This window comes from Peromyscus eremicus, chromosome 9, assembly GCF_949786415.1.
Source record: "Peromyscus eremicus chromosome 9, PerEre_H2_v1, whole genome shotgun sequence".
In the NCBI taxonomy this organism is placed as follows: domain Eukaryota; kingdom Metazoa; phylum Chordata; class Mammalia; order Rodentia; family Cricetidae; genus Peromyscus; species Peromyscus eremicus.
In genome coordinates this window covers 45,760,509-45,780,171 of record NC_081425.1, presented here as the reverse complement: position 1 = coordinate 45,780,171, position 19,663 = coordinate 45,760,509, and the positions used below count along the sequence as shown (strand labels likewise).

General features: G+C 45.7%; 1 protein-coding gene across 5 annotated transcripts in view; it reads left to right on the top strand.

Annotated features, from left to right (window-relative positions):
• Tsc22d1 (TSC22 domain family member 1) overlaps positions 1 to 18,998 on the top strand; it is a 106,721-nt gene extending 87,723 nt beyond the window's left edge. For 2 of the 5 annotated variants that reach the window (XM_059273305.1, XM_059273307.1), the window contains 2 exons: positions 16,471 to 16,519; positions 17,678 to 18,998. In XM_059273305.1, coding sequence (XP_059129288.1) covers positions 16,471 to 16,519; positions 17,678 to 17,935 — 307 coding nt within the window. In that variant the 3' untranslated portion in view covers positions 17,936 to 18,998. Of the gene's footprint in view, positions 1 to 15,500; positions 15,523 to 15,623; positions 16,068 to 16,207; positions 16,327 to 16,470; positions 16,520 to 17,677 lie in introns of those variants that run through there. The other 3 variants (XM_059273309.1, XM_059273306.1, XM_059273308.1) reach the window with 3 other exon arrangements.
• The last annotated feature ends 665 nt before the right edge of the window (positions 18,999 to 19,663 follow it).

Sequence of the window (19,663 nt, the reverse complement as noted above, 5' to 3'; positions counted from 1 at the left end):
CTGTGGACTTGTCCTGTGAGGAGGACCACTGTGTCCTAGGGCTGGCTTACCTTTTGGATAAGGCCTCTCCCCTGCCTTTGAGCTGCAGCTGGAGCCTGTTTGGCCTGGCTTCACATTGAAATCACCTGGGAAACCAATCACATGCCAGTCATTGAAATTGGAATCTCCGAGAGGCAGGCTGGAGCATCTGTGGTCTTAAAAAGCCTTCTGCTTGATTCCAAGTTCAGCCAAGGTTGAGAACCAGGGAGTCGGCCTCATCCCTGCTGTAGCCCTCCATACAGTCTCACTACACACCAGATGGTGTCTCTGTGTTAAGTGAGCAGAACTTTCTAGTCTGCCAAGGTCTTCTGCGTGGGTGAGGAGAGAGCTCATGACAAAGTCCTCAGGGTAAGGAGAAAGCTCACTTAAACCTGCTTGGTTGCAGGGCGCTGCACGCCTGCATTCCTGTCTTTTGCTTTCCCACATTGGGTGGTGGTCTCTCTATCTTACTGTTCACACTCTAAAAATAAGACAGTGGAGGCATAAAACTGAGTGGCGACCAACCACTTGAAAGAGCTGTGTAACCAGAGCACTGGGCAGGGAAAAAAGCTGGCACCAGCTCGGTATAAAAAATACACAAAGGGGTAGAGTGAAATGCCAGCGGCATCGTAGGGGCAGAGGTGGCAGGTGGCCCTGAGACGGTACAGCGGGAAGCAGGGCGGAAGCCAGTGGGCTGAGGTGAGGCGGGGAGGCAGCAGTGAGACCCACAGGGACTCCGGGTGCCAGGGCTTGCTTTTGAGTTTGGTTGAACACGGAGGGAGGGTTGCTGCTGCATGCTGCTCTGGCAGGGCTTCTAAAACCCTTTCCACTTTCAGCCCCACCTAGAAGAGATTGTTTTGTGGCCACAGGTATATGTTCATATAAAATTCTTGAAGTCCTCTAATCAAAAGCCACATGTTAAAATGGCTGCTGTAAAGTGCCATCGGAGAAGAAACTTTCTCTGTATGGGATTCAGCAGTTAATCGTTTTTGCACGGACCCAGCTCTGAGACCAGGTGTGTATGGGCCGCTTGTGGACTGTTTGGTGGCTTCACCCCTAATTCAGAGCCTGGGGCAGCTTAGCCGGGGCTGCTCTTCTATGGTCCTGCTTAGATGGTAGAGCAAATGCCAGATATTTTATATGATCAACTTTAGTTTTATTTTACAGTTAGGATTCAGATTAATTTAGATGGAGGACTAAAACATTGCTAAGTGATCTCTTCCTTCGTGTCTCTCTCTCTCTCTCTCTCTCTCTCTCTCTCTCTCTCTCTCTCACACACACACACACACACACACACACACACACACACACACACGTCTTACTATGTAGCCCAGGCTGGCTTCAGCTTTTGGTGGCAATCCTCCGGTTTCAGCCTCGTATGTACTGAGGTTAAAGGTGTGTGCCACCATGTCTGGTTAAGTGATCTCTGATACACATTTTTAGGTTTTCACGTGCTTAATGCATCTAAAAATTGTGTATGAGCTTGCAACATTTTACTTTTCTTGGATAAACAGGTGTTTTGTTTTAATTTCTTAGAATATTCACCAACCTAATGGATCTGACATTGTGTTCTTTCCCTTATTTTATTTTTTGTTTTTAGGGGTTGTGTGTTTGCCAGCGGGGTGTGTGTGTGTGTGTGTGTGTGTGTGTGTGTGTGTGTGTGTGTGTCGGTCTGTTCGTGTGTCCAAGAGCATGCCCTATGGTGGTCCTCTAAATTTTATGTGCTCATCTTCATGTGAAAATAGAACCTGTATCAAGGACTTACAAGCACCTGGGTGAATGCTCCAGCTATACCTCATAGTTCCTCAGAGTGAACTGACTCTGCAATCAGTCTGTATAGATTGGTATTGGATAAGGTTCACTTTGTTTAGATTTGTGCGCGCTTTTGTTTATTGCCGTGTGCAACCATGTGAATGGTTTATTGGGATAGATAAAAGTCGTGTGGGCCAGTATGTATCATGGACATCTGCTGTATAGTGTTCTAGTGGAGGGTTCAGAAGGCTCTTAGAAATGTCTTCAGTGCTTTGTCAGGCAGTCTGTCTGCTCGTCCGGGAGAGACTGGAGGAGTCCTTTCATTGTGTGTGGTTTGCAGTCTTGTTTTGTATAGCCAGGAATAGTTTTACACTGTTGCCATGTAAAGCCAGGGTTCTTCTGCAGTTAAGGAACAGGCTAAAGTGTTTATAAATTTCTGCTGATGCTTTCTAGTTGGAAAGCTTTTTAGGATAAGGCTATTTTTTCACTCTTTAAAGACCCACGGACTGATGCCATGCCAGTCACACAATGTTTGTGAAATTAGTATTTCTGTAGGTGTTTGCGCATAAATAGTACACAGGGAAGAAAGACCCCCGTGCTTTATACTGGGCAGACGGTCTCTTACCTTCTTGCTGGAGAAGGAACACCCACATCACTGGAGGAGAGCCTCAAAGGGCAGCTCCCTCCAGGAGAGGGAATGTAGTCCACGCACCCCTGATAGAAGTCAAGAGGTTTGCTGCATAGTTTAGGACATTAGCTAAGTGTGAGCAAAGTGGGGCTGCCCTCATTGAGCTGTAAAGATGCCAAGACCCTTAAGCTACAATGGAGCCAAACTCAGGCTTCCTTTTACAGGATATTTGATCAAACTGTGAACCTCAAGATTGCATTATTTACTGGAAAAACCTGTTTCTAGTTTAGTGTGGCTCAGCCCTAGCACACACCCTTAATCCAAGAGCTTTCTGCTGGAATAGTGTAAACAGGATTAAATAAAGTCAATCATAGGTCAAGATGTGGAGCAAGCAACCAGTTGGCAGGAAATCAGCAAGAAAAAAAACCATGGAGAGTAGGAGGGAGTCAGAAGGACGGATAGAGCGGTGCACAGGAAGAAGAAGGGAGGGACATTCAGTTTGAGGTGTTTTGTTTGAGATGGAGGAGGAGCCTGAGGACATGGGCTGAGGAGGAAGGTCAGCTGGGTGCTTTCTCTGCCTCTCTGAGCTAGCAGGTTTTCACACCAGCACCTGGCTCTTGATTCTTTTTTTTTTTTTTTTTTTTTTTTTTGGTTTTTCGAGACAGGGTTTCTCTGTGTAGCTTTGTGCCTCTCCTGGAACTCACTTGGTAGCCCAGGCTGGCCTCGAACTCACAGAGATCCGCCTGGCTCTGCCTCCCGAGTGCTGGGATTAAAGGCGTGCGCCACCACCGCCCGGCTTTGATTCTTTATTATTGGTAAAATCAAATGATTGAGTTTTTGTTAAAAACAATGGGTTCCCTTTCACTAAAAACCCAAGTCAGCTGGATGGTTTGGTAATGATCTGGTGTTTAGAAAGGGGTAACACGTATGAAGGTGAATGTTATAGTTGACAAAAAAATGGGGTAATCTATAATTTTATGTATTGAGAACTCTCAAGAAACTTTATACTTTTAAAAGTATGTGGAAAAATGTGTAGGTCTCTTCAATAACCCCAATTACCACTGAACCCAGGTAGCTCAGAACACAAGGACATAGCTGGAATTCCTGTGGAGAATGCCAGATTCATAGATCATCTTTTAATTGTCAGAGCAAAATTATAAAATATGATATTCCCATTTTACGCAAGAAGAAATGATTTGGGGAAGTTTAAATTAGGGTCTAACATCAGCGCCCCAGATCTGACTATATACACAGAGCTGTTTTAAAAGTGATCAGTATTGTCCACCAGGTAGTGAAGCAGATGGAGGGTGCTGCCAGACCTGACCTGTGCTTAATCGCTGGGATCCGCAGGGTGGAAGAGAAAACCCAGGTTACAAATTGCACTGTGACCTCCACACTCATGCTATAACATTTGAGATACACATGTGCATGAGTGCGCATGTATGTGTACACACACACACACACACACACACACACACACACAAATTAGTATCAACTTGGAAGTTTTATAATTGCATTGGACTTAAGTGTCTAAAATAACGAAGTCACTGCTTTTAAAGTCTGTCCGTCCAGAGGTGATGCCCTGGGATTAGAGTGTGGAAGTTAGCATTGCTTCAGCTTGCCACCCAAGGCTGTGTAGAATTGTGCTGTTAGGAGAGCATGAGGAACTTCTGCTTCCATCTTCCAGTGAAAAATGCAGAGGATCAGATTTGATGGGTACAGTGACTCAGAGGTAGCCGAAGACTTCACTGTTTGTTTGGAAAAGAAAAGCAAACCATAGAACTTTGCTATGTTGCTATAAATAGACACTGAAAATTAGGTTTTGAAGTCTAATAATACAAAATAATCTAAAAGTGTCGGCAGGCTTGCTTCCTGAATGTCTGGATACATGCAAGTATAGTAGGTGTCTGTTTCATTAAAACGGAAATGTTGATCTCGCATGTAGCTGCCTTCTTCAGTTAATTTCTGTGTCGCTCACTGGTGGGAATTCTCTGGCTGTTTTCTTATGTCTGTTTTACTCTGTGGCTGAAGGCTCTGTAAATTGTAGAGATGTTTGAAACTACTAATCAGGCAGCACTGGTCTTTATGTAGATAATGATTTCTTTGATTATGGCTATTTCTGATTTATTTCTTCATTCACTGCTGTCTACTTGTCAGTCATATTCTACAGGTCTTTCTAATTCTTCTGTTTCTCAGTCACTGCCCTTAATGACACTGTAGCACTTGACAAGTACTTATGACAAGTGAGCGCTCGCTCTGTGTGTGTGTGTGTGTGTGTGTGTGTGTGTGTGTGTGTACATGTACGCATGTATGTGTGTGTACATGTATGTGTGTGTGTACACCACTGGGGATGCACAAGGCATGGATTCCTTTCTGCCTATTCCAAGAGAGATGTCTCATGGCGCTCATCACTGGCTTCTCCTCAATACTTGAGTTTTTCTTATCAGTCATATGATGTTAAAACAGGGAAACTAGCCCGCTTTAGGATGCTGAATCATGCATATATATGTATATAAATGTATATATATACATATATGTTAAATATATAAGTTGACATTTGCAGAAGCGTGAAAATGTCCTTGTGAGGTAACAGATGTGGACTGAGGCAGCTTGTGGTGGCTTGGCGCAGATGCTTGCACTCTTGGGTCTTTAGTGACTGAAATCCATACCAGATGCAAGACGGACATTATGTCCATGCTGTATCAACAGGCCAGGTTCATTTTTAAGAGCTTCATCTGTAGTTCTAGAAAATTCCTCAAGTTATTTTATGATACTTAACATAGTAGTCTTCTTCTGACACTTCTCTCAGGAAGGTGTTAGCTCTTCTAGGTAGCTAATTTCTCTTCTGTTCCCTCCCTTTGTTCTGTTTCTTCAACATTTCATTAATTTTGTGAATGTTCACAATATCAGTGTTTCGAAGTTCGGCTCTTCCCATTCTGGTTCCATCCTTGGTTAATTTGTGTGGTCTTTTGAGGCTCTTCCCGTTCTGGTCCCACCCTTGGTTAATTTGTGTGGTCTTTTGAGGCTCCAAAGCCTCTTCAGTTTCCCGCGCTGCATTTGTTTCCCACGGGGTCCCCGTCACTGAACACTGCTTATGCTGGAGGTGTGTGTGCTGCTGCGTGTGTATTGTGAGAGAGTGGGCATCTGTGTCCTAGGTAGACTATCCCACCAGACTATGGGCTGTAAACATTGGGCTCATTGATGCCTGTCAGCTCACTCCCCTTACTGCTTGCATAGGCTTTGATTTGATGAATTACCTTTTTCCTCCATCTTTGAAAATAGATGAAGTTGAGATCTTCACCACATCTCTTCTGTCTTTAGTTAAAGCCGGGTTCCTTTTGTCTTTGGTGTGTGTAGGCCAGTCTACCACACTTGGCCAGAAGTAGTTTTTAACAGCTCTCTAACCATGGAAATTCCTGATAAGAATCACATGGATTCATGAAATTCTCTAAACTAAGACTCAAAAAAGAGCTACCCTCATGTGTAGAGCATAAACTTTGAGGCAGATAGTTCTATGATTGGGAAACAACAGCTCAGTTGTCGGTTGTGAAACACTGTCATGGCGGCAGCGGAGGCTCTTCTCACCCACTCTTCCCCATGGAGGAGAAGAGCGATCTGGAACAGAGGTGTTTCCTGGGCCCTGTCGGTGTCCTCTGCAGCGTTGACTGTCACTGCTCTATCTACCTCTGACTTCACCCATTCTCGTGGATATTTTTGCCATCTCACAACTTAAAACATTTTTCTCAGGCCCACTCTCTCCTCATTTCCAGACCATGTTTCCCACTGGCCACTGTGGCCAACCAATCGCCGTCATTTCCCAGAACCAGTTTCTCTCACCAGCTCTAGCATCTGGTTGGTTAATGGCATCCACACAGTCCCACATCCTGGAAAGCTGAGGGTCATCCTGCCTGCCTTACTTGCCACCAGCTGTCACCTGTATATCTCTCCTCTCTCGTGGTCTCCCTCTTCCATTCTTTCTTCCTCTCCTGGAGTCTTGTCCATCGTCCGTGACCTTACTAAACACATCCCATTGTATTCCCAGCTGCCAGGAATCCCAGTCTCCCCAAAGCCGGCCAGGCCCCAGCCTGTTTCAACCCTCCTCCCCTGTGATACTTCTCCCTGCAACTCCTACTACAAGCTCCATCTTCTACTGTGCAGCCACTCGGCTCCTGAGTGGCACCGAGGCTTGGCATGGCTGCTTCATGACCCACAGATGTTCTCCCCTGGTACCGTGTGAACACCTTGTTTTTCACGGTCCAGGGGTCTTTGGCTCTCAGAAATACCCCTTAGCTTCTTCCTCTGCACCATCATCCTGTATGTGTATCCAATTACATCAGATAGCGTATCTCCCACCCTGCCCCCGAGTCACTGAAAACAGGGATCTGGACTCATTTATCTTTAGAGTCACTGAAAACAGGGATCTGGACTCATTCATCTTTATAACTTTAGTCCCTGGCCTTTCAGGCTTGTTATATAAGAATGAGTAAATGAATGAAAGAATGCCCAAAGAGAACTTTTAAAAGTTCTGGTTTGTGTCCTTCTAGCCAAAATGTATTGTATTGTCCTTAAAAAAAAAATAATATTCATAGTGAATTTTATTTTTAAAATTATTGAGTGTGTGGTATGTGAGTGAGGGTCGCACACACCACAGTGCTTGTGTGGAAGTCAGGAGAACATTTATGGAGTCAGTTCTCTCCTTCCGTCCTCACATGGGTCTGGAGGTGTTGAACTCATTGTCAGGCTCCCGTTGTCTGGCGGCAAGTGCCTTTACTGCTGAGTCCCCACCCGCCAGCACTGGCAGCAAGTTGAAGTGTTGAACACGGTCTCCGTCTCCCTCTTCACTGGCCAAGGCCACTCAAGTCTTTATTTGTCCTCTTGTCCCCTTCCCCTTCCTGAGTTCTCACTGGCGGAAACCATAACAAGGTCAGAGTCGCGTACAGACGATGTGTGAGGAGATCGGAAGGGACACCGCTGAGCATCAGGATCCACAGGAGTACTGGGGTACCACACAGGCTCATCTTGGGGACATGCTGCTAGCCATTCTTTTACTTCTGGCCACATGCCTTAGAGACATAGCCTGCCTTTCTTATTTACAAAGTATCATTCCCTCAGGCCCTTCTCCCAGCTCTTGAGGGCTCTCGGAAGAACTTGTAGGGTCTGTGACATCACCGTCTGAACATCTTTCTTGGGCATGTCTGTACTGTAACGTGCCAGCCTGCAGCCGTGGTGAGCCTTGCTCTGCCAGGTCTTTGTCCCAGTGCCTGGAGAGACTGCAGAGCTTGCTGCCTCTGCGACTGCAAGTGTCTGATCAGCTGCCCTGCACGCTGCAGGAGGCTGGAGGGTCAGTCCCCACTGCAGACTAGACACCCTGCACCCGACTGTAGGCTCTGGCGTCACGTGTGGGCAGTGGTGTGGGTCCAGCCTCTTAGTTACTTCCCTCACCGTAACAAGGGTGGTTTTAAGTGACTACTAAGGTTCTACTGAGTTGGACGGTGGTCCTTCACCTTCTGGCCTCTTCACCATCCCAGCTCTCATACCCATTGCTTTAGATCTCTGTACTTCAGTTGGAATGTCTGGTCTGTACTTGGCTTCTTGGTGTATTATACATCTCTGTGCTCACCCTCCAGTTTTGTGGGTCAGTCCTAGACACATTGTGTCTTTAGCCTCCATTTCCAAATCCACAGAATAAGGTTCTGAAAATGAGTGATAAAGTCCGTTTCTCTCTAAAATTCTGACTAGTTCATAGAGTTAGAGGAAACCCCCGGGTGGAGCTCCGCAGCTAGTGTCCAGAGAGGCCACGGTACAGACGCGTGTCCTTCGTCAGAGCAGAAGACTTCGCTGAACACACGAAGATGGCACCGGAGTCCTTGCTGCATGGGCGTTCTGTGGCTGTGACCACCCTCAAGTTTGCCTTTGTAAATAACCATTCAGTTGAGCTTTGTTAGGTCACCAAGGGACTGACTAGCGGCCCTTGCTGATTCTGTGTACGTAGGAAAATGATCTGGTCACCACCGCCTCATCTCTGCTGCCTCCCGCTGTTGCCCACAGGACGTTATGAACTATTAGATTGAGGCAACTATTCTAAGGTGTAAGAGCTCCGATCACCCTTTTCCATGGCTATGTAAAAGTAAAAAGAAATACTGTTCATTCTTGATAGGAGATGTGCATGAAGTTCTTGAAATAGAACCATAATCAGGACAGATTTTCACTTCAGATGTTTCTTACGGAACGTCATTTAGCTTCTAAATCTGGGGTGCCATTTTCGTCTTTGGCTCCTGATTTTCATAATCTACCACCATTTAGCAGAAGTGGTATTTATGAAGAAATTTGGCTTTGGAATGATTATTCTCACGAAGATGGAAAAAAAAAAAAAGGTTAACCATTTGAATCACACTGCCTAGAGGCTTTGAAGGGAGCTCCCACTGCAGGGCTCCTTTGCGTGGAGTCTTAGACCTTCCCTTCCTCCCCTAGAGCTCAGGCAGTTGGAGCTGCCTTCTCCCTACTGTCTGCCTCCCCTGGGTGTCGTGTAAATGGGACCTTTGCAGCCTTTGTGTCTGGCCTCTCCACTTAGCGTGTTATATTGAGATTCATTCATGTTGTTAGTAGTAGTTCATTTCTCTTTCCTGCTGAGTGGTAGAACCCCCATTAGACTAACAGGGACATGGTTATCTGTTTTCCAGCGACATTTATGGTGCTTAAGATAAAAAAAGTCACCCCAAACCTCCACATACAGATTGAATTCATAGTTTGGGCCAGGATTCCTGGCCTTGATGGAAAGTGTGGCTAACTGTTGAAAAGCGGATGCGCCATCCTACATCCCCACTGCCACTAGATGAGAGGTCCGTTGCCCAACTGACTATAGATGCCGGTGTTTTCAGTCAAAGAATAAAGCTTTATTTTAGCCGTGCTGATTGTATAATGCATCTCATGGCTCTGGTTTGCATTTTTGTAATGACTGATGGTGCTTAGTGTTTTTCCATTTGTTTGTTTACTGTTCAAAATGCATTTATCTTTGGTGTTTGCCGGTTTCTTTCCTTGGCTGTTGAGCTCTGAGTTCCTAACCCTGTTACCTTTAAGGTGCTTGTGATATTCTTGTAGCTTTGGCTTCTGAGAACAAACTGCATTGCAGCCCAGTTGTCAACTTCTCCCTTTTGGATGTTCACCCAGTGAACGACTTCTCCTAGGTTTTCTGGTTCGGGATTTTACATTTGCTCTATGATTTATTTGTCGTTAATGTTCATACATGTGAGGAATTTTGTTTTTTCCTTTTTCTGCTCTTTTATTTTGACTTTACCCAATTGGTTCAGGACCATAGGAGCATTTTTTGAAAAGCTACTGTTCATGGAATTCTTACATTTATGTGGAAAATCAACTTGCCATTATGTATTGATCTACTTCTGACTTTTCCCCTTCATAACCATAATATATTACTGGAACTGTCTCCTGTCTGGTATTGTTTCCAAGTAGAAGGCCTGCTGGAAACCGCTGCCCCTCTGTGTGTGACTGAGTCACTCTCTGGCTGTTTCTAAGATTTTCTCTCTGCAACTGGATGTAGGCACTCATCTGGCTATTGGAAGGATTTTCCTGCCTTTGGGTTTGTGTGGGTCCGTGGGGATAGTAGGTTATTGTAATAAAGTTTGGGGAAAGCAGCCATCTTTCCCTAAGGTAGCTGTCCTTCGTGACCCGTTTTCCAGGGATCCGTTACTGAAGTTGTCCTCAGGCACTGATCCGCCGTGGCCAGCGCCTGCTCCCTCCTCCCTTCTGTTCGTCCTCAGTTTCTTCTCTGGGATCCATTTTGAATAGTGTCTGTTGTTCACGTGGCATGGCCGCGTCTTCCGTCAGATCTGCCATGTCACCTACCGTATCTTCTCGAACGTTGTCTTTTCCATTTTAATTTCATCTGAGTTTTCATTGCAGTTTTGCTCCTGTCTTTAATATGCTAATTCCTCTGCCTTTTGAACATATAAAGCATAGTTAACATCTCTAATTTAATATCCTTGTCTACAGGTTCTATCACCTTTTCACATGTAGTCATTTAGATTTGTGTGTGTGTGTGTGTGTGTGTGTGTGTGTGTGTGTGTTGCGAGTCCTGTCTTCCTGTTTGTGTATCTGCTACTTTTTATCAAGTGCCGGGCATGGTAACGGATGTTGAAGAGTAGTTTTTCCATAGGAACAAAGCATAGCTCAGTCTAGAATTAATGCACACCTCACAAATACAGACACATAGGCACACACCCACCCACACACACACACACACACAGAGGCAGGCAGACGCACACGCAGGCAGACACACACACAGACACACAGACACATACACACACACACACACACACACACAGACACACACACACACAGAGCCCCTACCCCTGCCCCCACAATTTGGCAGTATCCTCTGAGTACTCGCTGCTCTGGACTTGAATCCCCCCCCCCCCCAGCTTCCGTAGCCCTCATCAGTCAAGACCCTCTGATGTCTTCCTGTCGTCTGCTCTTTGCCCGTGGCTGTCTTAGTCTTGGGTAGTTTTCATAGATACTTATTGGTAGTCAGTATGCCTGTGTTTGCGTTCTTCCCTTTTACTTTAAAAGATTTTCTCAATCCAGGCAGTTCATATACACAACCCAAAGGATGATAGAGTGGATGTAAAAACAATTAATGTTTGCCCTTTTTACCCCATATCTGTTTCTCAGAGGCAGCTATTTTTAATGTTTTTTTTTAGTTTCTTACTTTACCTCCATATTTAACTGTGACTTTTTTTCAATTTTAAGCATTATATGATCAAGTTGTGATAAATATAGATGCAATTTCGCTCTTTTAAGCAATTCACACACTAATATTCTTCCAATCACCTCAATAAATGTAATGGGTTTTTTTTGTTTGTTTGTTTGTTTGAATCTCTATAAAGTAATGGTCCATGTAGATTGGGATAGGTGTTTAGAACCACCTTTGTGGTAGACTGATTCCATGAAACTGTCCCATACCTAGTTAGCCACAGCTGTCCAGCTCCTGCAAACCTGGTTTATTCTTCCCACTCTTTCTCCTGGAGTCTCCCACCATCAGGCCACCCCGGCACCAAGCAGCCGCTGCGTGGGCCTGTGGGTAGCCTCTCCCGAGGTCACAGCCTATGGCCTGTCATCCCCTTCCCCAGCGTCTGACCTCTCTGGCTCTATTATGATACAAACTGTCTAAAAAAGTCATTCTAATTTTGCAGTGAAGAGATTATTTGACCTGGTGAGAACTCCAAACAATGAAACCGTCTCTCAGAACTGTAAAGACATTTGTCCCATGGTCTTCAGGCAGCTGAAACACCGTTTTCCCTGAAGTCCCTTTGTTTGTGACTTGCCTTTTCTATCTGGGAGCTTTTGGACTTGCTGCTCCATCCCTGGTTGTCACGTGTTTTGTGATGGGCTTTGATGATTTGTTTTGTTCGGTTTTTTACCGTTTCGGGAATTTGGTCTTATTTCATCTGGAGACTTGTGCCTTTCAAGTTCTGGGGCTGTTGAAACGGTTCTCTGGTAATTCCTCCTCTCTGCGCAGTGTCTGTGGAGTGCATCCTGTTTACATGGTGGCTTTCCAGAGCCATTTTCTACATTTCTGGGCTTTTCATTCTCTCTTCCTTTCGCTCTACACCTGGGAAGACTTTTCAGCCTTATCTTCTAACCTAAAGAAGGTTGAATACAGCAGCTTTGCCATCGTTTGATGGCAGTATGTCTTGTTCTGTCAGTGTGCAGAGAAGGTTGAGTGTAGGCGCTTTTTCATCTTTTGCTGACACTGTCCTGTTCTGAGTGTGCAGAGGAACTGTCACTAAAGCGTTACTCATTGTTTATCCGTCCATTTTTAATGTATTTCTATTTTAAATACTGCTTTACATTGACCGGTAGAATTGTCCACAGTGCTATTTAATACTGTTGTCATATAGTCCTACATTCATATAAATAATGTGAGCTAGTTGAATATGGCTCACTAACAAATGCATTTCTTCACATGCGTTGAGTTTTGTGATGAGCACACTCAGCATCCACCACTCTTTGTTAAGGGTACAATATATTCACATTAACTGAAGCTGCTATGCTAGTCAGTAGGTCTCTTGACTCTTTCTGAGATTGTGACCCTTCATTCACCTCTTCTTCATCTACCACCCTCGCCTTGGTAACCACTGCTGTGCCCACTCCTTCAGTGAGATCAGCTTTCTTAGATGTGAGACCATGTGATGTTTGTCTTTGACCTCCTGAACTCTTTAAGTTATATTCTGTGGTTCCATCCATGTTAGAGCCATGGTAGCATTTTATTTTAATGACTAAGTAGTGTTTTTTGTCTCTGTTCCCACTCTATCTCTGTGTACGTGTTTATCACATCTTCTTTGGCTATGAAATCTGTGGTTTTGTTAAACTTGTTATTCTGCTTCTGGTTTCTAGGAACCTGGGGAAGGGAGGTGACCAGGGGTCCCCAGACAAGAGCAGTTTGGTCAGGTTACAGGGTGCATACCTTGCTTGCTTCCTTGGCTGTCCCTATAGCTTCACAAGGAGCCTAGATGGTGAAAGAGGTCGTTGTAGATAATTGGATCTCTGCTTCAGCCAGTGTTGGCTAAGTGCAATCCCCTTAGGCCCTCACAGACCCTGTCTCTGCTCCTCTTCATCATTCCCTGTTTGACACCAACGTGTTTCAGCCAGAGGTTGCTGAACTGGAATCCATGCAAAGATTCATATGCAGACCGCAATAGCAAATTTCAAATGTTTGTGCCTTTTCCTGTATTTAGAGGCTCTCTCTGAAGCTGACTTGTGTGGCCCATGCCTTTTGGGGTCTCTCCTGAGGGCTGTTGTATTTCCCTTGTACAATCTCAGCAGGTCCCTGGTGGTCTCAGACATGACACTAGACTCACAGATACTTGTCTGGTAAATAGAAGAACTTTGAAGGGAAATTCTCAGACATTCGATCCAATGGTTTTAACTCATGAAGATTTCCTCTATGTCCTTTGCCTTCGTTTTCAAGTTACATACTCCTTTCATATAAAATCCAGTTTTAAGGGAACCTAGCACATTTGTATGAGAAAGATGAAAAGACTTGACTTTTTTTCATATGCTTTGGTCTAGCCAGTTTTCCAGAAGTACATGCACATGCACACACACACACACACACACACACACACACACACACACACACACACGAGCTTCTTGCCAGTCATTTGAAATGGAAAGTACTGGAGAACCAAGTGCCTCTCAGTAGGGATGTGGCTTAGACAGACTGGCTGCTCATACCTGCTTTTGTCAGTAATACAGCGGGTAGTCATTCAGCTAAAATGATAGATAGAAAAGAGAACCAATTTAGTTCTTTTATTTCTGTTCAAGATCAACATGAATAAATAAAATCCTGTGATCCTTTTCAGTTCCAGCTGGGAATCTTAACTTCATTTCTTTATATGGCCTTTGGAGGGCTTTGTTTCTGTTTTTAGCTCCTTTATGGTTAAGGTGTGTCTTTCTGTAATACCCTTTCCTCTGGAGTTAGTGTTCAGTTAAAATGCTTAAAAGGATGCAGATTGATAGTTAAAATTTTAATTCTCCAAGTACAGAAACTACAAAGAACTAATAATAATCCCGCTTAACATTCGTGGACATGGGGACCCCATGCTTATTTCATGGGTTATTATGAATGTTCAGCCTCACATACTATGTTTCCTTTTACTGGAAACAGGTGCCTTCAAACAACTCACACTATAAACTACAGGTATTCTAACATTTTTATTCAGAAGCAAAGCCCAACAAGAAACGTAATAAAAAGAATATTGCTTTGCAGCCACACCGGTTTTTAACACGGAAGAGAACCTCTTCTTGTGCTGTATTTAGTATATTTGGTATTTACCTGCCTTAAGTTGGTTTCTGAAATCAAATGCCCCCTGCCAGCTTTGGGTCAACTTCCAAGATTGTCTAAAAGAATCTGATGGTAGTTTTAGGAAAGGATATTCCTTGAGGGAGGGGCCTCGTCTTGAGAGAGAAGGGGTTCATGCTGCATGTAAGTGTAGTGTATTCATGTTTCATAGTTTATTTTGGAATTATTTATGATGAATACACTTGCCTATGGATTAGAGAGGTTCCAGGCAGTTGAGTTTTTCTTCTCCGTTTTTCTAGTTTTCTGCCATTAGAGGGCAGTATTGTAGAGGTTAAAATTTCCTCAAATATACTGCAAACAGTATATAACATGTAATCAAACTTGTTATAGTATGTTAAATTATAGTCTTCGTTGATGTATCTTCACAGATATTTAAATTATTAGAGGTAATTTTGCCCCGGTTGAGCTATTTTACACCCTTATCTGATGACCATGATTTGGTGGCGTTAACCTGCCTGCTGACTATAGGGTGAAGCCGTGGTAACCCTGGGTATCTCTTGACTGCTGAACTATTTTTAACCACCATCAGAGTCTCTCTACATTTTTACTGGTTCTAGACACGCTGCAAATGAGCAAATGCTACATATAAGGAATTGTATGCTTTTTGGAAAACGTCCTTGACAGTATTTCAATCCCTCTGATGTAAGAAAACTAAGGATTAAGTCTTGGCAGAATTGAATTGCCATCTCACTTCGAAAACCCTTTGCCTTAGGGACTAGCTGAAAATAGATCTGGTCGGGATTAGACCTGTAGATTGACTTTTCTTAGCTATAAATGGAAGAAGGCATAATTACTGGTGCCGTTGGGGTGATGCGGTTTTAAGGCTTACAACTCTGGAGACATTTGGGGAAGGTTCCCTGCATTTCATCTTGTGGATTCCTTTGACTCTTTTATTTGCCTAGTAAAGAAAAATGCAATATTGTTTTCTACACGTAACTGATCAATTTTATGTGAAGCTATCTCCCACCAAAAAAGCAAATGTCATATTCCTTTGAATTCATTAGCATTAAAAAAGAATTCCTACAGCAGGGTTATTATCTTTGCACATAACACAGCCTCTAAAGCCTCCCGTTACTGCTTCTTGTAAGAACCCAATAATTGAAATCGAGACGCTGGCGTTCCTGAGTCTTAGTGGAGGGACTGGGCATGCCCAGTAGCTCGGCCGGTCTGGTTGCAAATAGCAAGCTTGCAGGGTTCAGCGCCGCGGGGACTGGCCGCTCTGGAGACGGGTCTGACTGCTTTAGACGTAAGCATGCGGGCACCGGGTGCTTTCGGGGACCCTGACGCGGCCCTCGGAGGAGGCGGCGCCCAACCCCCGCCCCCCCCCCCCTCCCGCCGCCGCCACGGGCATCGGGAGGGACCGCAGCCCGGAGCGCGGGGCGGGCCTATGGCGCGGCCAATCGGCGCGGCGCCTGGCCGCCTATATGTGGCGCTGGGGCCGGGCGGCCTCCTCTAGAGGAGTGGAGCCGGCTGCCGGGTCGGAGCGAGCCGCCGCCGCCGCCGCCGCAGAAGCCGGGTCACTCTTGCCAGCACTGCCCTGCCGTTCTCCCGCCCCGGGCTGCAGACAGCTAGGAGGCTTTATCTAGTTTCTACCAGGCTGCTGTGCTCCCTCCCTTCCTCCCTCCCTCTCTTTTTTTTCCACGAGGGTGTTTTTGGCTGCAATTGCATGAAATCCCAATGGTGTAGACCAGTGGCGATGGATCTAGGAGTTTACCAACTGAGACATTTTTCAATTTCTTTCTTGTCGTCTTTGCTGGGAACTGAAAACGCTTCTGTGAGACTTGACAATAGGTAAATGTCAGCTGGGAGAGTTGGTTTGAATTGACTCGGAGTAGGAGTAAATTGACTTGCGGTAATGCAGGTACAGGATAGCCTTGCGAATTCCTTTGTCCATGCCGAGGGTTACTGTGACATAGATGTTGCTTTTTGAAATGGTCAAAAGATCCTTATTTTCACAGATCTGGCTCGAGAACAGCTTCCTCTCATTATGTAATTTAGCCCTTTGTGGCTCCCTAAAATAGGGAAATGCCTGGATATTCGACAGTGGCTGGTAATTTCTGGACTGTGATGCATTTTGTATCGTTAAAGAATGTATCAGACTATGATACTAGTAACGTCATTTGAGTTCAGAGATCTATCCTTATCCTGGATGTTGAAGATTTACCGATGATCTGTTTTTTATCCTCTCTTCCAGCTCTGGTGCAAGTGTGGTAGCTATCGACAACAAAATCGAGCAAGCTATGGTATGTACTGATTAAAAATTGCTTGTACTCAGCGTGGGCACAGCATAAAACCCAAGATGTCTTGGAAGGACCAGTGCATCCCTTAGCTAAATCCAGATGGTTGCTGGTTGCTCTTAAAGAGAATACAGTCCGAAATGCCAGTGCTAGCCGGCTGCCTCCAGCCCGCGTGGGGACAAGCCCCATACCCCGGAGGGAGAAGGGCCCGAGGTTTCTGAGCGAGGCCCCTGCCCTGGACCCAGCTCACTTAATGTCGGGATAAGGAGGCAGCAGCTCAGCCTCCCCGTTGCTCGTCCTGGGAGCAACTTGAGCGATGTGGCTTTACTAGGCACCCTGAGATTTTACTGGGGAGCTGGAGGGAGGGAGTCCCTGCCGAGGGGAGCTGGGGAAGGGGTCTCTAGGTCATACCAGAACCTCTCCCGCAGTGCTGCGGCCGCACAAAGGAGGAGAATGGGAGAAAAGTTTTGTTTGCTCGGCCTGCTCCTGGATTTCTCCAATTTTTTATTTCCGCCTTGGTCGTTCTTTGTTATTGGAGCGGCGCCTGTGGCTCTTCTCACGGGATTCTCTGCCCACTGTTGCTAGGCAAACTCTGAACCTTTAATTCAGAGCTATAAATAACTCGGCCTCTCATTGGCTACGACGTCTGCCCAGGTTTCTGTGATGTCAGCTTAATCGCTGGGGGGTGGGGGGGAGTAGAGGTGGAGGGAAGAAAATGCGGCAGCACGCTCTGTAGGAACTGGCTGCAGCCGGTGCTGAGCGAGCGAGGGAGGAGGGAGGGAGGAGGCGCTCCCTATGCTGGGAGGGCCTGGGGGCGGGGAAGCGGCCGCCGGCCTCGGGCCTGGATGGGAGCACGGCGCCAGAACGGAGCCCCTTGCGGTTTGCCATCTTGAATTGGAAACTGGACTGTAGGCATCCTTGGCTAATGTCTGCAGAGAAAGTCTAGAGACTTTTGTAAAGCTCGATCACTTATACATTAAACTTAGGTATTGTACATAAACTTAGGTGCGGTTGTGATTATGCGCAGATTTCCACAAGTGTGCTTTAATGTTCTGTGGAGGCAGGATGCGTAATTGGTTAGGGAGAGTTAAGAAAGGCCTTCAGAAAGCCAGAGTCCGGGACATGATAAGCTAAACCTTCCTTTTCTTTCCCCCTTCCTCCCAGGATCTGGTGAAAAGCCATTTGATGTATGCAGTTAGAGAGGAAGTGGAGGTTCTGAAGGAGCAGATCAAAGAACTCATAGAGAAAAACTCCCAGCTGGAGCAGGAGAACAATCTGTTGAAGACACTGGCCAGTCCGGAGCAGCTCGCCCAGTTTCAGGCCCAGCTGCAGACTGGCTCCCCTCCGGCCACCACGCAGCCCCAGGGGAGCACACAGCCCCCTGCACAGCCAGCATCCCAGGGCTCAGGATCCACCGCGTAGCCTGCTGTACCCCTACGGAACTGGCTGCTGCTGTCCGAACTGAACAGACCGAAGAAGAGATGTGTTAGCGAGAAACCGCCTCCACCGTCACCCATTTCATTTCACCGCTGTCTATGAAAGAGACGTGAGACTCACATGCCATTCTCGCTTTTCCCAGTATTAAGCACTCATATGCTTTGGGCTTGAAGAAATGTACTAGTTGAGTGAATTAAAGGTTAATCAGAGAATGAGCATGGATGTGCCCTGTGCGACTTGGCAGATGTCTGAGGAATGGTTTAATTGATGCTGAGGAGCTGTGTGCCTTTTCAACCCTTCCCAGCCACCCACCCTGCTTCCACGAGCTCTGGGGCTTGCCTGCATGAGGCTCGGAAGGTGGGCTGCTCCTGGATTTTGTGCTCTCCTCTCCTTCCCTTCAAGGAACTTAAAGAGAGGCCAGAAACGAGACTGCAATGGGGGGGAGGGGGTTTAGTCGTTTTACAAACCGACAACTGTCACCAAAGTTTATAAAACACACTAGTACTGTCCCCCTTTTCTGAAACATCGCAGACAAACTATAGAGACGAAACGGTGACAGGGACCTAGGCTATCATTATGAAGGTTGTTTTGCTTATTGTATATTTGTGTATGTAGTGTAACGAATTTGTACAATAGAGGACCGTAACTACTGTTTAGGTTGTACAGATTGAAATTTAGATGTTACATTGGCTGTCTGAAAAGGTGTGGATTGTCCTTTATAGAGAGACCTACAGAGAAACTGTTTCATGACAAAAACCACACCTGAAGAAATGTTAAGAATTTGGCACAGTTAGTTACTTGGTGTAATTTGAAATCTAGCTGCTGAATCTTGCGGAGTAAATCCCTGTTCACCGACGTCGTCTCGGTTGAGCTGGTTGACTACATGGAGAAATGGTCATTTACTGAGCAATGGATTTCCCAGTAGGGGTTTCTGCATATCACCTGTATAGTAGTTCTCTGCATACGTTTCTGTGCATGTTCGCTACAGTTATCACTGTATTTACCTGTTGTACTGTCACCTTTCAATAAAGCATATAAAATGTTGATACACCAGTGTCTCCACGCCACAGTGTTAATTGTCATTTCCACCTGTTCCTGATGAAGTTACAGCGGTTTGGCTGGTAAAATCTGGAAGGGAGTGGAAGGGTTGAACAAAGTAGGGACACGCGTGGTTTGACTGTCAAGGTGAGGAAAGCTTACGACGGTGCGTTGTGTGGCTAAGAGGCAGTGAAGGCAGGGCTCCGTCCTCTTGTGACTTGTGTAAGTCACTTCACCCCTGTGGACTGGTAAAAGATGGGATCTTCAGCCGCCCCCCCCCCATCTAAAACTCTAAGCATTTATTATATAGAACTTAAGCATCTGTGGTTACTGAACCGAGAGGGAGTGAGCCTGATTCTCTGTGTATTCTGTTCGGATCAGAGGTAGGAGTGGGAACTCTGTTACTGTGAAGCAGACCATCTTTCCTGCAGGGGAATGAGTTTCTTGCCCCTTAGGAGAGTAATTGTGTTTTTAGATACTATTCCGGGGTTGAATGGATGTGACAGGCTTGAGGCAGGTAGGACCTGGTACTTAAATCCCTCCTGGATGATTTGTAAAATGCTCCGAATAAACACAGTGGAGTCTAACGCAGGAGTAAGCAGGGTCCTGGAGGCCACAGGCTGGTCTCAGCTTTGCAGTCTGCCCCAAGAACTCAGCAGCAGCTCTTTGACCCAA